The 15,727-nt window shown below is 33.2% G+C and overlaps 1 protein-coding gene across 1 annotated transcript; it reads left to right on the top strand.

Annotated features, from left to right (window-relative positions):
• Positions 1–220: 220 nt before the first annotated feature.
• On the top strand, positions 221–14,598 carry LOC149418982 (casein kinase I-like). The gene is made up of 7 exons (XM_089638017.1): positions 221–671; positions 3,534–3,644; positions 5,119–5,454; positions 6,062–6,264; positions 6,950–7,109; positions 8,277–8,420; positions 9,134–14,598. The coding sequence occupies exons 1-7, from the start codon at positions 596–598 to the stop codon at positions 9,193–9,195; spliced, it is 1,092 nt and encodes a 363-aa protein (XP_089494143.1). The 5' UTR covers positions 221–595; the 3' UTR covers positions 9,196–14,598.
• The last annotated feature ends 1,129 nt before the right edge of the window (positions 14,599–15,727 follow it).

Here is a 15,727-nt window from a genome sequence, read left to right as displayed (position 1 = left end):
TTCGATTTTTTTGCCAACGTGGGTGTCACTCTTGTAAATCGATTGGAAAATAATAAATTTATTTTGATTTCCAATCCGACTTTACAAACGACATTTTAGCCATGAGTAATGCCATGGCGAGGTGAATAAACAAACTGACATTGTATTTACCATAAATTTTCCTAAATTTCTTAGAGAAGGATATCTCTATTTTTTTTAAATACAAAACACTATTTTGATACATTCCATATTCTTTTGTTTGTTTACTAAATATGTAAAATACTGTAAATGTAAATATTGTTTCAATTCTACAATGACAATTAAGTTGTCTCTGACGTTTCTGTATCGAACTAAGACTTTTGTCTATGGCCCCGCATTATTCTTTCGTTGTAGGCTAATGTGGTCGCCTTTAAATAGTTATTTGATCAAATATGAAGACCCGTTTGTGATCCCCTTGTGCTTAACTAGTTTCCCATTTAATTTCCCGGTAGTTTGTACAGAAATGTTAATTGTTCCCGTGTGATAACAAATTCTGTTTTGGTGTAAATACAATATGGCCGCTTTCTAATGACAGTGCGTCGACTTATCCTATTCTATGACGAACTAAGCACATAAAATGGAGCTTCGCGTTGGAAATAAATACAGGCTTGGCAGGAAAATCGGCTCAGGTTCCTTTGGGGATATTTATTTAGGTAAGAATTAATTTTCAGGGCATATTTGTAAACCGTAAACAAAGTAGTATAATTTACATGAAAACCGTGGTTATTGTGACTATTTATACTAAAACATTCATAGCAAATTTATATTATATTGAAGTTAGTAATTTTAACACTTGGTGCATAGTTTCTAATAAATATTGCCCTTGGAAAATCTCATAATATTGTATCTGACAGCAATTATTCTCCATGATGTTTTGATGTTTGATTAATTATTATTGTATAACATTCCTCGAATTCTAACATTGCATGTGCTTTCCTAACAATGAATGCACCTTACATAAGAAATTGTTTGCCATTGGAAGATTGCTTTCAACAGTAATCAAAACTATGTATTTGCATTCAGACAAAATGTATTACAAAGAGTATTTTAAATTCATTCTTAAACCTGTTGCAATCTTTATTGAATGGTGGTACATAAACTTGGAGAATTGGATGGGTCAGAAACCATTATAATATTATATTTATAAACATGGAAAAACCAATGGGAGTTCCATTACTTGAAGTACTCATTTATTTTTTAGTACTCAACCACCATAACACGGGCATGTGCCTAGCATGGTGGTCGAAAAATCCTCAATGCATGTAACAAACTATTCAATGAATAAAGAAACATTAAAAAAAAAAATTGCAAGCTGGCTCCATAAATATCTAAAATATAATATTCACAGTAACCAAGTTTTTTGTTCAGTTTTAGTAGTGTAATATCATGAATACAAAAAAAATATCCGACCTTTATCTATGAAACATCATGAATCAAATTATTTATCCACATTCCTAGACTTTAAGGAACTCCATTCAAAAATATTATGTATTGCTTTTTACATTAATTCCACGCAGAAGGCCCTATGTCATCTTTGGGATGCTGTGTGGAGGGTCTTTTGTGTTACGTGGTTTAAAAAATAGATTCACAGATCAATAAATGCCAATTCGCCGAAAGTTTGATTTGATATAATTATACATGGAATTAATAAATCGTTATTTAAAAATGAATGAAACACTATCACTTCCAAACGCCCTGTTTGGTTGGAATTATTAGATCGGTGACTTCCGACTTCGCGATAAACAAAATTATGTGATTCATTTTGGTTTTGTATGAAAATTTTATGTTTTTGTTTTGTTTGTTAATAGGTACCTTTGTATCTCTTTAGTTTTGACAAAATCGAAAATTAATTTGTAAAACTTTAAACTCTATAGTTTATTGTTGTTAATGAAAAACTATTTTTAATTATGAAAATAGGATAATAATGATGGGAAAATCAATAACCAACCGCCTATCGAAATTGTGATTTTGATAATGTATAACATGTGCACTATTATAAATATTGTTATTAGTCTTGGAGTAAATGTTTCTAAATAGATAAATATGTTCAGTTATGGTTTGCTACAAATATTATAATAATATTATGTATGGTGAAGCATATTTTTTTCAAAGTTTAAAATCATAACCTCAAAATCATCCTGAACACGCCTCACCCGATGAATCCGGGCACCCCGGCTAAGTCGCCAAACGCAGCAAACAACTTGGGGTGACCTATGGCAGAGGCGTTAGTTATCCAATAAATAGTTCCCGGGGCGGCGGTACCAAAACCCGCCTCACAAATTGAAACCTAAATATAAATGAATTTAAAACCTCACCCAGTTTATTTATCCAGTTTATTCGACGAATAAAAAAAATTTCTTTAGCCTGTTTTTACGGCATGCTAGTTCATCAAACCTTGCTGGTTCTTCTTCTTTGAATGGTGGAGGTTGAGATGTTTCAACCATTCAACGGCATTGGGAGTCACTTGGTTCAGCACAGTTATGCCTCCGGCAAACAGACGAAGATGACATTCTTCTGCCATGTTGTTTGATGTCCGAATTCACGCAGTTGAGAAACCTTTAGGGCCCCATTTGTGCATCTACAGGAATCCAAGGGAGAGAGAACCCTTTTAACCACTCAGAACATTAGAACGTCAAAAGACGTAAATATGATAATAGCGGTCAAGACATTAGAACGTCTTTTCACGTAAACGCGCGAGATTTTACAAAAATTGATTTATTTCCATCACTAGTATACGGACTGCCATGATTTAAAAACAGAGTATCGATAATGAATAACACTACGCGTGTCTGTATTCAAGAATATCTATGGAACATAGAGGTGCATTATCTAAGCCGATTGAAACTGTCAAGATGTTCGTTAATAATTTATTGCGTTTCTAAATAATTTATTAAAAATATTTTAGTTTGGACGGTTAATATTTTGAGGTGATTAATAGTTTTTAAATATATTTCTTCACTATATAAAGTGTTATTCCTTTATGCTACTCAGAAAAAAGTACATTTTTCAAGGCTTTGAAATAATGGTAAGCGATTTTTACATGTTTTTGACGTTTTCATAAAATGTATATTTAGAAACGCAAATATTTACGTATAACAACACAATGCGATAGTGGATTTCATAATCTTTCCAAAACATTTTTTAGAATGAGGCTACGTTTCCCAAAACGTGAGTTATGAAGATTTTAGTAAAACTCGTAAATAACACAAAAATTATCACGTTCTGACAGTACTCAAAGCGACGCATAATAAATAAAATTCTATCTCTGAGAGGTTAACAAGGTTGCTTGTTTGACATGTCTGAGGTCGGCCGATGAGTTTGTCACGACTCTTGAGGAGTATTGAAACTGAAGCATTCTTTTGCCTTCAGTTCAAAAGTATTTCCTGGATGTGACGCGGTTGGCCCGGAAGTTTGCTAGGTCATCTCGAAGTGGAAAATTGCTATTTCTTGACACATAAATCTTGTGAGCTATTACAACTGTTATATTTTCTATAATTATTTTTTGGTCTTTCCAGGAACTAGTATAGTAACTGGAGAAGAGGTGGCTATAAAATTAGAATGCCTGTCTGCCGCTCATCCCCAGCTGCATACGGAGAGCAAAATCTACCGGTATCTTCACGGGGGTGGTGAGTTACAAACTGAAGCATAGTTCTTCTATATTAATATGGCTAGGATATAAAAAAGACAGTGGATGCATGTTTACTAGTTGCGAGCTGGGATGTGAGAGAGAGATGAAACTAAGATGTGGGCTTTTATACTATTATAATATATCTGTGTCGCTCTACACTGACGGAGTCAAACACCTGACTTTATTGTCCCACAAAAATCATCAACAATGCTGTTGACAATGTGTACCTTCTAGAAAACATTATTTTCGACTTCCAGTACAAACACACGGTCAATCCAAATTACACCACGTTCCACACTCAAAAATGAACTACACCCATCATTCATTTTTCGAAAGGACTTGCACAAAATACAATAACATCGTTTCAGATCTTGATATTTCCCATTTATCCTCAATTTTCTCATTTATCCCAAATGTGTACTAGAAAAAATTAAATCAAAGGATTAATTACAAACTCTCTACTCCTGCTGTTTGTAATATTTTTAAGTTGTTTTTTTTTTCATATGTTATTTTTCTTTATCTTATGTTGATATCACTATGTTGTTTTTCTTTATCTTTGATTAATTTGGTAACATTATTTTATATTGTATTTATTTCTTATATAGTTTCATTTTACCTTATCCATGTATATACACTAGACACCCTTTTTAAACGGTGGATAAGTTACACAAAATACCATGTAAAAAAAGGGTACAATTTTTTTTTAAATAATGTTGGATGGTTTCCTTGTAAAAAAAATTAATATTCATTATCTTAATTTTATTTGACAAAATTGTTTATAAAAATTGTAGTAAAGATACTACGCTAATATATTACGCGCATTTGGTACAACATCGCTTTCATCACTCGAGATATTCTGAGTCTGTGGAACATTTCTCTTCAACCTATCAGGTTTACTGGATTTAAACAAAAATTCTGTTATCGATCGCTGTGACTTGTTTTTTTCAGGACTCTTGGTAACGAGCCATACAAGCTGTCATACCACGTTGAAATTGTAGAGCTCGTTCTGCGTTGTAATCATTTGTTATAGATAAGTTTATTCACGTGTGATTCGCGCCATGCACGCAATTCCCACCCCGCTTTTCGCCTACCTCTCTGAGCGTAGTAGGTACATACACGGAATGTAGCACTGTTGTTTCGAAATAGTGTAAAAAAGGGGTTCAGTGTATATTTTTTAATTTTTCTTCCCCTCAATTTCACTATCAATAATAATATTTGTCTTACATCATTTTTTTTTAAATATAGATGTGTCTTATGCCGAAATTTCACTTGTTTATGCAACCCCGAAAACATGTAATGTTTTATAAAATGTATCGAACTGTTTCTTTCTCAAATAAAGTAAAATAAATTTGCCTGAGTGTTTAATATTAATATTAAAACAGATAAATATCTATTGCAGTACCGACTAAGGCAGGTATTTGTTGGGGGACTGCTCTATGTTGGATGTAAATTTATTCATAATTATTTTTCAGTTGGCATCCCGCAATTAAAATGGTCGGGATCCGAAGGAGACTACGAGGTGATGGTGATGGAACTCCTAGGCCCCTCTCTGGAGGACCTCTTCATGTACTGCTCGCGCCGCTTCTCGCTGAAGACGGTGCTGCTCCTCGCTGACCAGCTCATCTCCCGCATCGAGTATGTCCACGACAAGAACTTCATTCACCGGGACATCAAGCCCGATAACTTCCTCATGGGGCTGGGGAAGAAGGGGAACCTCGTATACATCATTGACTTTGGACTGGCCAAGAGGTACCGCTATACCAAGACGCAGCAGCATATAGAATATAGGGAAAACAAGAATCTTACAGGTAATTTATATTATATAAATCTTTCTTTTTCTCTGAATGTTCATAAATTCAGATGTGCTGTAGGTAATTTTATCACTTATTGCTTCTGTGGCTTTATTCCATTCAATTCACTCAGACACTTTGCAGACAGATCTGTCTTGTAGTTCTTATAACTTGGATTGTATCCCCCACTCCAATTTCTCTGATAAACAAGACTGGCTGCATGGAGAGCTGCGGACACTGTCGTTCCGGATATCTATATATAATTTTGATTTATTGATCTCTCTAATACTTCGGTAATCTTCCTCTGATTCTCCTGCCTTCCACTTAGCTAGTGAGCTAGAATTTCTCCAGGTTCGAGTGAATAAAGAGTGCTCTTCGGTATCCTTTGTTGTGTTGCATCACTTCGCCGCCTTGATGCCAAACATTGTTACCAGAAGTCAGAGAAAACCTTTTCCTGGCTCGTTAATAATGTCCCTACTACTACGGCTACTGTTATATTTTTTATTTGTTGTAACTTGTATGTATGTATTGCATTACTCTTAGTATTATGTATTGTTAATTGCGTATACCATACAACAGCACCCAAATCAAAACTTATTTTTGACTGTAAAATCAATCTATCCAGGCACGGCGCGCTACGCATCTGTCAACACGCATCTGGGCATCGAGCAATCGCGGCGAGATGACCTAGAGTCACTGGGCTACGTGCTGATGTACTTCAACCGCGGCTCTCTGCCGTGGCAGGGCCTGAAGGCAGCCAACAAGCGTCAGAAGTACGAATGCATCTCCGAGAGCAAACTGTCAGCTCCCATCGAGGAGTTGTGCAAGGTATGTAGTCTCATCTCATATTCTTCTTCCTATTCGTAATATGTACCCATCACCTCAACAAAGCACCTCAGGCGTCCCTGTCTTGCGCTACCTGTGCGGCATCGTGCATTGCACATGGAATTCGGTCTGGCGGCAATCTTAGTGCGTGACTAAGTCAATTGCAACTTTTGCAGTTCGATATTAAGGCCATCTCGATGGGTTGGGTTATCATATTCTTACACACTCAGTTACTATGCTGTCATCTAGTTTGCTTGGGTTGATCATTTTCACCAGTCACCAAGGTTCATTATTGTTATTATAGGACATTTCTCCGTGTCTTCTAGCATCTGTAGCATGTCTTTCTGTTAGTTTCGTTCTGTCACGTTTTTTGTTTGAATAAGTTTAAAATGGAGTCTTCTCGCATGTAAACATGATACTTGAACTTTAAACCAAAAAATGTCTATTTTATGAAAGAGCGATGTTTGTTTTGATGAAATACTTGATTTAATTTTTAGCATATTTTGTACGTATGCACTGTAATCCACCACTTTCACTAATTGGACACTTGCCCAGATTTGGGGTGACGGAGTGGTGAAAGGGTTCTGTATGCATATTACAAATAGTTTTATTTTTATTTCAACAGTTTTGTCAGTTTGTAATTCCTAATTATTGTTGAACTCAAATGAAAATGAACCCAATCTTCCAGGGTTATCCGATAGAATTCTGCAAGTACCTGCACATCTGCCGGCACATGACCTTCACGGAGAGACCTGACTATGCCGGCCTCCGCCAGCTCTTCCGGAACCTCTTCCACCAGCAGGGCTTCAAATACGACTATGTCTTTGATTGGAACATGCTGAAGTTCGGTGAGTGGAAACCATGTTACTTCCTATTCCGTAAGGTTACTCACATGAGAACATTCCAAGTGTCATAACTGTCCCAAATATTAACCCATTGGCATCCGAATTGTTTGGCTAAAAAATTGTCCTTCACATCCGAATTAATTTTGTACCAAAAGTTTTAAGTGCAGTGGTGTACTAAATCTTTCATAACTTTTAAACTAAACATGCAAACGAAACAATCTTTTTTAATTTACTTGTGCATTGAATCAAGGTACGTCAAAAATATATGCATTGTTTTAAAAAATAATAATAATATGATTAAACGAGGATGTGAAAAAAAAAATTTCTTCATTTTTTATAATTGGATTAAGAATAGTTGTACATTAATCATACTTATTACCATAATATATATTTTTTGCCATTTGGGCTCTTGTTAGCCGCTCACCATTCGTTTTACGAACAAGCTTGTCAATTCCCGAATCACACGCCATTTTGAAAAAATTCAATGAAGCTGAAATATAACAAAATTTCAATCGTAAATATCAGGAAAAAATTGTACCAACGGAGTTCTGCCAATTACAACGAAATAAATGCTTAATTATCTACAGAGCAATTGGCATTTAAAATTTTAAACACAGATGTCAATAATGTATCCCTTTTTCGTTTTGAAGCCGACAGACATCAGACCCGCCGGGACGGCGTCGTTTGATTTTAAGACACATCGCCGTACACACGCCGGGACGGCGTCGTTTGAGGCCAATGGGTTAAGAGTCTAGTTTCGATTCCAAATGGTGATCTTTCACCAGAGCGATATTTAGAGTAATCTTTCTACAAATAAATGCCGCAAATATACTACATTTTATATTGTTTTTAATTCATTATTTGTGGAATAACACAAATTAATCAAATAAAATTTACCTGTGCATGCTTAGATTTGAATCTGCGACTTCTTGATTTGTAGTTGAGGATCTTAACCACTGAGGCCGTTGTGTACATATTTGAACTCTTGAGACCGCTGACCAGGAAGTCTCTGGTCTAGCCAGTGTCCACATTCTTAGTCTGACCACTCTCAAGCACTTTTTAATTAGTCTAGTTACCAATTTTACAAGATCTTTGTACTTAGTATCCCATCAATTCAATAAAACCATATATTTCATCATCGTAATCTAATGAATGTGTCTGTCTCATCAGGCGGAATGTCCCGCAAGGACGGCTCCAGCGCTGCTGTGGGCCCCGCGGGGGTCCCCGGTCAGCAGCCCCCTCCCGCCCAGCAGCCCTCTGCGCAGAGGACCTCTCGCCGCCTGCAGCAGGCCGAGCCCACCGACTCCACCAACCGTAAGCCCACCCTCTATCTGACAGTTCACTTTCACGCACTGACAGCAAACTCCTTGTCGCTCTTCATTTTCATGCAATGACTGCAAAAGTAATGCCAGGTGGCACCATAACCGGAATACTCTTCTGGAGGACCCTTTGTATTACAAACATACACCAACTTCATACATGGAGAGTTCTATGAACCCTTCTGCATCACAGCATGTCAACAGACATTGTTGTGAGAGGGTTGTCATTTTATTTATTGTTTTAAAACAGTACATATTATTATTGGCATCGCATTTGGGTCCCACCCAGGCGCTGTGAGTTCAATTCCTCGCTGGCTAAGTCCTCCATCACGACACAAGTAACATTTTTCACTTACTGTGGTGGTGGTGGGAGATTTTTAAATATTCTCAGGTTATTTGTAACGTGAGTAAAATCGAAGTTCACCAATTTATTGTTTTCCATTTTTATCAGGGCAAAAGAAGGTTGATTGATAATCAACCTTCTTTGGGAGGTTTTTGACCACCATAATTTAAGAAATTTTTGGGAGACCACCGTCAGACCATTGATAAACTTGTCTGATGTGGTTGACTGATATGCTCTGATATTTAAATAATACTTATGGCCAAAGGGTTACAGGAGAGTATTTGTCAGAATATTTGTGTTTGTAAATCTTGCGAAAATTGATTGGTGTTTTATATTCAGTTTTAAATGTACATTTTATTTTGCAGGTTTTTCTCGAAGAACAACAGGCATCAAGAAGCCTCAAGTAATCACAGCGCAGAAGAAATAATATCTACAATTATTAACATAACCTAAAAGTGTAGCGGTGGAAATTACAATGTTGTCCATCGATAAAATAAGGAAACTCTGTGCAGAAAGACAAATTTAATATTTTGTACCCGAGTTGTCAAAAGCCTCCATGTTTGCATTTTAAATGAAACAAGTTAATAGTTTTAATGTGTGTTTATTATTTTAAGTGGTGATGCCATTGGGAAATGTATTTAGTTACATAAAAGTAATAATTGTTTATAATTATATACTGACATCAAAATGTTTACAAAACATAATTTATTGCATTTTAGATTGTTAAACATACTACCATTGCAAATGTCTAATTTATTGATAATAATAATGTATTTGTTAGTTCAAAATATTGACAAATAATATGTACTAATTGGAATGAATAAATGTACAGCATGCTTTTAAAATGTTTGCAGATTGTGTAGAAATGATATTTTATATATTTTTTTTTTCGCAATAACACATTGAAAATCGAAAATGTTCCATCCTAACAACAGTGGAACCTTTTTTTTTTCACAGATAATTTTTTATTCATAATCCTGAAGATCTTTCTGAATTTGCATAAGAATGTAGGTCGTAAAGGGACCGTTTGATTTAAAATATATTATTGTTTCGTTAAGTTTAAGTGAAAAATTCGGCTTTACAAAACATGCCAGTGGAAAAATAATATTTGTGTGCTGATGATTATTTTTTTCCAACATTTGAGTCAAATTATATGTACGTCGTTTTGTCAATAATATGTAATTAAATTGCGAATAAATCATATTTGTCAAAAAAAAAAACGGCATTTAAAATGCACAATTTGTTTACTTTGTTTTGCTTACTGTTTTAAAACTATAAACAAAGAAAAACTTTTTGTACGAAGCCGTAAAAACTCTCAAACAGTGAACTCTGGCATTTAAAGTTTGCACATCTGAAATTTATAAAATTAGTCCAGACGCCATATTGTTTGTTTGGTGACCAGATAACCTTTAAAAGGTAATGAAACAAAAACTATGTTAAAAAGGTTATGTAGTAACTATTTAACACATTTTTTGTTTTATCACTTTTAATGACTTTGTATCATTTTTGAAGGTGTGTTGAGTTTTCATGGAACCGTTTGTTTTATTATTGAAAAAAGTGTTGAAATCTCACCTTACCTATTGATTGTTACAGGTGACTTATTTTTGACAGAATAAATCTCTTCTGTACAAAAAATAAATTCCCTCAGCTTGTAATTTATTATCTATGCTTTGCATATACTTCATGGGCTATGTATGTATGTATATACGAAGAGAAAATTAGTTGTACTTTATGTAACTCTCGGCAATCTTAATGGCTTCGTCTTCATAAATTTATGAAAATATCTCTGGTCAAATATGTTATATGGTTTTAAATAGATATATTATATTTATTTAGTAACATTATTGTTTAGTTATCGGGTAAACAATTTAAACTTAAGGAGATCTTGTTTTGCCTCGGCTGATTTTAGCCAGGAAAATATGTGTACATAATACGATTATATTTGATTTAAGCATTACAGTTTGATTTAAAGTTAGGGAATATTTTAATTATTTTAAGTAAAATGCATTATTAAATTTATTTTAATTTGTAGGAGATAAATGTGTAAAGGACTACGTTGTATTATTTTTTGTTTTGGTATCGAGGTATACTAATGTTTCTTGCGAATTTTTCCTTGATTTGTGCAATTTTCGAATTTATGACGTTAGTTTTTTTTTTTTTTTTTAAACTTTCATTTACTTATGGAAATTAAAGATTTTTTTTCGCTTCAACTCATCACGCGGCACGTTTTGACTCTATGTACATATTGAGTGGAAGTTACTCTCGGAATTGCTCTGATGTAAGATCGCCATTCGCAATTGAAACGTTGCTTGTAATGGCTTTGGCCATGTTTGGCGACCAGAGCTGAATAGCCAGGTAAATTCCCCACCTTCTTCAGCCTCACAATATACCCAAATTTGATCATATTCTCACTGACTCCAGACGGTTATGCCGTTAGCTGCTGATGGATCATGTATGAAACATCCGCGCAGATCAGATTGTAATGATGAGCAGTACTAATTTCTCTGATGTAATCTAATATATTACAACAGTTAAAATCTTAATAAGCTTTAATTGCATTGTGTTCTTGCAAATATCCTTGAAAATAATATGTACAAAAGTTTGTTTATCTCTTCTGTTTTTAAGTATGTATAAACAAATTCTTATTTGTAGCTGTAGTTTGAAGGGTAAAAGTTATCTTTATTATATTGTGTACATTCAATACTATTACTTATGTATATTTATTTGTTTATTAGTCGTACAATCTTCTAATTTTTGTTTTGTGCAACAGAAATGTACTGCAACATAAAAATTCAAGGCAATTATTCTATATATTTGTAAATTAATTCCTAGAAAACAGTCAACATTTCGAAAGCAACAAATTTAAAATGATTGAAATAATGTCGTTGTTCTTTTAAAACTTTGAGATTTTTCTGAAGTAATGTAAAAACTGTCTTAATTATGGCACTACACAGTACAGTGCACCATTTTCTTAAAATACACTTTTCAATTAATGGTAGGTACATAAGTTATTAACTCTCAAACTGTGCTTTATGATTCCTGACAAATATACTATGTTGCATGAAGAACAAACCATCAAATCCTCTTGCAGAAATGAGTGTAGCAACCGAAGAAAATTACCAAATTAATTTGGTAAAAACTATAGATTGGTAAAATTTTATTTAGTCCGCTGGCAGCTCCAACCGGAATTTCATATTCTAAATTCCTACAATTAACATTGTGTGTGATTATGCAGGGTAGTTGTTTATTTAATTATAATTGATAACAATAATTTAAAAAAATAATTCATCACATCAACTATTTGTATCAATTTATTACATTTTACACTATTTTTTCCTGACCCTTTTGGTATGGGACTCTTCGCTCATTAAGGCACCATCAGACATTAATATAGTTCGTGTCAGATGGAAGGTTCTGACAATATAAAATACATTTTGAACACGATGTAGCATTAATATGAACTTTCGATATATCGGCACCATTTTTTCCATCGGCACCTTGAGATCACAGCAAGAGCATTGTAATATTAAAAATATTTTTTTACGCTTTGGTAAAATAAATTTTTAAAACTTGCTAAAATTGAATTGCTAATAACAAATGTTTTGGTACGAATTAAAGGGTGACCGGGTATCTCATCAAAATGACAGTTCAACACACCTACAAAAAGTTATGTAAAGTCATGAAAAGTGAAGAAACAAAAACTAGATTAAATGGTAAATACTAAACCTAGTTTTTGTTTCATCACTATTTAAAGGTGTGTTTAATTGTCATTTTGATGAAATATCATGGAACCGAATTAAAGCAGTCTAACAGACTTGATGAAATATTTTGAATTCGTTTTTGTATGATTCATAATCCAACTATCACAACACTCAGTTAATACTGTTAATATTTTTTTAAATTACTGTACAAAATGTATAATAAATCTTTTTGTATTTCTCTGTGCTAGGATGGTGTCCAAAGACAACAAATTTCAATTAAAAAAATATTTTCCGTAAGTTAGTGTTCAAATACAAAGTGTTCAGGCAAAAGTCACCAACCTCAAAACACAGTTGAAATGCACGATAAATCAGATTTGTATAATTTTAAAGATTTGCCACTAGATGAAAGTTTCCGCAAGACGTTTCTACTATTAAGTGTTTTCTAACCTAACTTAATATGATTGAAGAAACAGTCATCTGCTAGCCACGCTGTCCGCCCGATGTAGTCCCACTTGAGTGTGGAGATTGTGTCAGTAATTTGGACTGGTACCCAACACGTTTACCATTGTTGGCCAATGTTTGCGCTGAAAATGTGAGTACTGAATATTTATTGTATTTTTCTTCTGTCATCAGGGCATGGTAAAAACATAGTACGGAATCTAAATTTTCCTTGTGTTTTTGAGGTTGATTTATTTATTTATTTAATTGACTGAATTGTGTATTTGGTTTAACCAAATTGCAACAAGACATTTTGAAAATTTCAGGTATTGCATTAAAACAAACTACTTTAAAAGGAATTCGGTAAAATAAGTTTAAATGTTATGGATTTGTCTATTTTAAAATACAAATACAAATACGTATTCATAATAATATTATATTGTACATTAATTTGGTAAGTTGGCTTATTAATATGATTATTATTATTGTTTACTTAGGAAATAGCTGTTATTGTAAATAATTCTATATGTATATCTACTGCAAAGGTAATTATGTATTATTATTGTTCATTGTGCCTAATAATTATATGTTTGTTTACTCAAGAATACAATGTCTTGGTGAACGCAATGCAATAGTGTGATTTAATCTGTCCGTGCTTTACTCGTTTTTGCATAATGTGTACATATTGTTACAACTGTTTTACGACACAACCACTCTTATTTTACCATAATATGTAATAAATAATAATATGATTCTACAAGCTGTTCAGTCAGTTTCCCCCCATAAATCATCTGTCAAAACCAATGCCTCTGCTTTTGTTTATTGCATTTCAAAGATGGAACACTTTTCAAATATAAAATTTTAAATCGGGTAGGTAGGTACCTCCTATCAATGCGTTTAATTAAATTATTAGGTGCCTACCCCAATTCTGATGTATTACATTAAATTTAAGTTTAAAAAAATTGAAAATATTATTGTTTGTTGGGTAAAACTTGGGGAGTGTATTATTTGTTCAATTCATTAGAATATTTTTTATTGAAATTTTGCAGCGTCATATTTTTTCAATGTATAGGTATTATTTGATTGACACAACTCAAACAAAATAATATTTTTTGGGTTCTGTATGTAATACATATCGTCACCGTTCAGGCAGAAGTCAACAACCCACATCACTAGTTTTGAGATACCTAAATTTGAATGTTAGAGAAATTTATTTGAATGCTTTCAATTTCTTTCTACTATTTTTCTACTGTGGGTAGATAAATAAAACTTTAAAGATGTAACATATGTTTAGCTTTCAAATTTGCAATATGTATCTCAAAAATGTGTGTTGTGGTTTGGTCACTGACGAAATATACCTAACATGTTATTCTCATGCTGAAAATATTCTTTTTTCTTTATCGAATTACGCTCAGAATCTCTACAATATGTCAAAGGAGAATTTGTAAACATAATTAAATATTTTATTTCTGCACAACAGTCCCAAAATTTGATAATATGTTATGTTACTTAAATGTTAGCATTTAATCATACAATTGTCCATACATAGATCTTACAGGTACAGTATATCTGTTCATTTAAATGCCTCACAATAAATAATTATTAAATTACCGTGCATGCATTGAAAGAACATTTCTTACAATTGCTCAATTCAACTTTCATAAAAAAAAAACGATTTTATTAGAAGTTAAAATGTTAAAATTACAAAAGGTTGTATATTCAAAATCTCTATTTTTTCAAAACTTCGCTAAAAATTGGCTACAAAACTTCTTTTTTTTTTCATTACTTAAAAAAGTTACCCGCTTCTTGTGAATTTATTGACAACATATTTCGACAATGTTATTTTGGGATTGTTTTGACCTTAAATCATCTCTTTTGAAAACATTTGGCTTTACGAGAATATTTGCACATTATTATAACATTATATTGAATCATATAGCGTGTTAACCACCTAACCTCAAATTATTGTATTTTCACAGTGTGGATGGATAATATTTGTGAAAACCATTTATACCATAGATTGAATGTTGTGGTACATATTATTATTATTATTACTGTCATGTTCATATGAGGACAAGCAGCCGGGACAAGATGAGGTGAAAAAGTATTGTGACAAGCAAATAAAAATTTGAATGGGAAAGTGGATATTTTTATTTATTCTTTTAAGCCATAATCAACCTAATATACAAATCTTATGAATGTGTAAGGAAATTCAATGAAGATTTTCGTTGGTTTAGACTGGGAATAGAAACAAAAAACAACCTGAGTTGTCAGAAGTTTCAAACAGTCATTACTAAGGACGGGTTGTTTCGGAGAATTTGAACAATTCATCAAATTTTAATGGTCATTTTCAAGTTCTGTGAAAGATTTTTTCAAGTTCTGTTTTTATTTCAGTTTTGTCAAGCAACTAGCCTATAATGATATAATAACAGAACTTGAATGGGACTTTCACAGACCCCGTAAATGAACCTTGAAATTTGATGAATTGTTCAAATTCTCCGAAACAACCCGTCCTAATAGAGATGGTTATATATGAAATGGTCTGTCACTGCGGCTTCAGTTACGGGTGACTGACGTGGAACCGGTTCTATATCCAGTTACTTTTGTAACCAGTTCCTGATGGTTGGAAGGTTGTTCGGTGTGCTGTTATGATTGTATTCATTAAAATAGTTCCTCAAAAAAATCGGTGATCAATATGTATCAATATTTGTAAAAGTACATTAATTCAAAAGCATAAAAGTTTTTAAAAATGTGAATAGAAGGAAAATCGTGTACTAAAGAGCTCTGCAACATGTAAATTTCATCTCTTTATTATCAATA

The sequence above is a fragment of the Hesperophylax consimilis genome, chromosome 12, assembly GCF_061612785.1.
Source record: "Hesperophylax consimilis isolate HC1 chromosome 12, BYU_Hcon_1.0, whole genome shotgun sequence".
NCBI lineage: Eukaryota > Metazoa > Arthropoda > Insecta > Trichoptera > Limnephilidae > Hesperophylax > Hesperophylax consimilis.
This window is presented reverse-complemented; position numbering and strand designations above follow the sequence as displayed.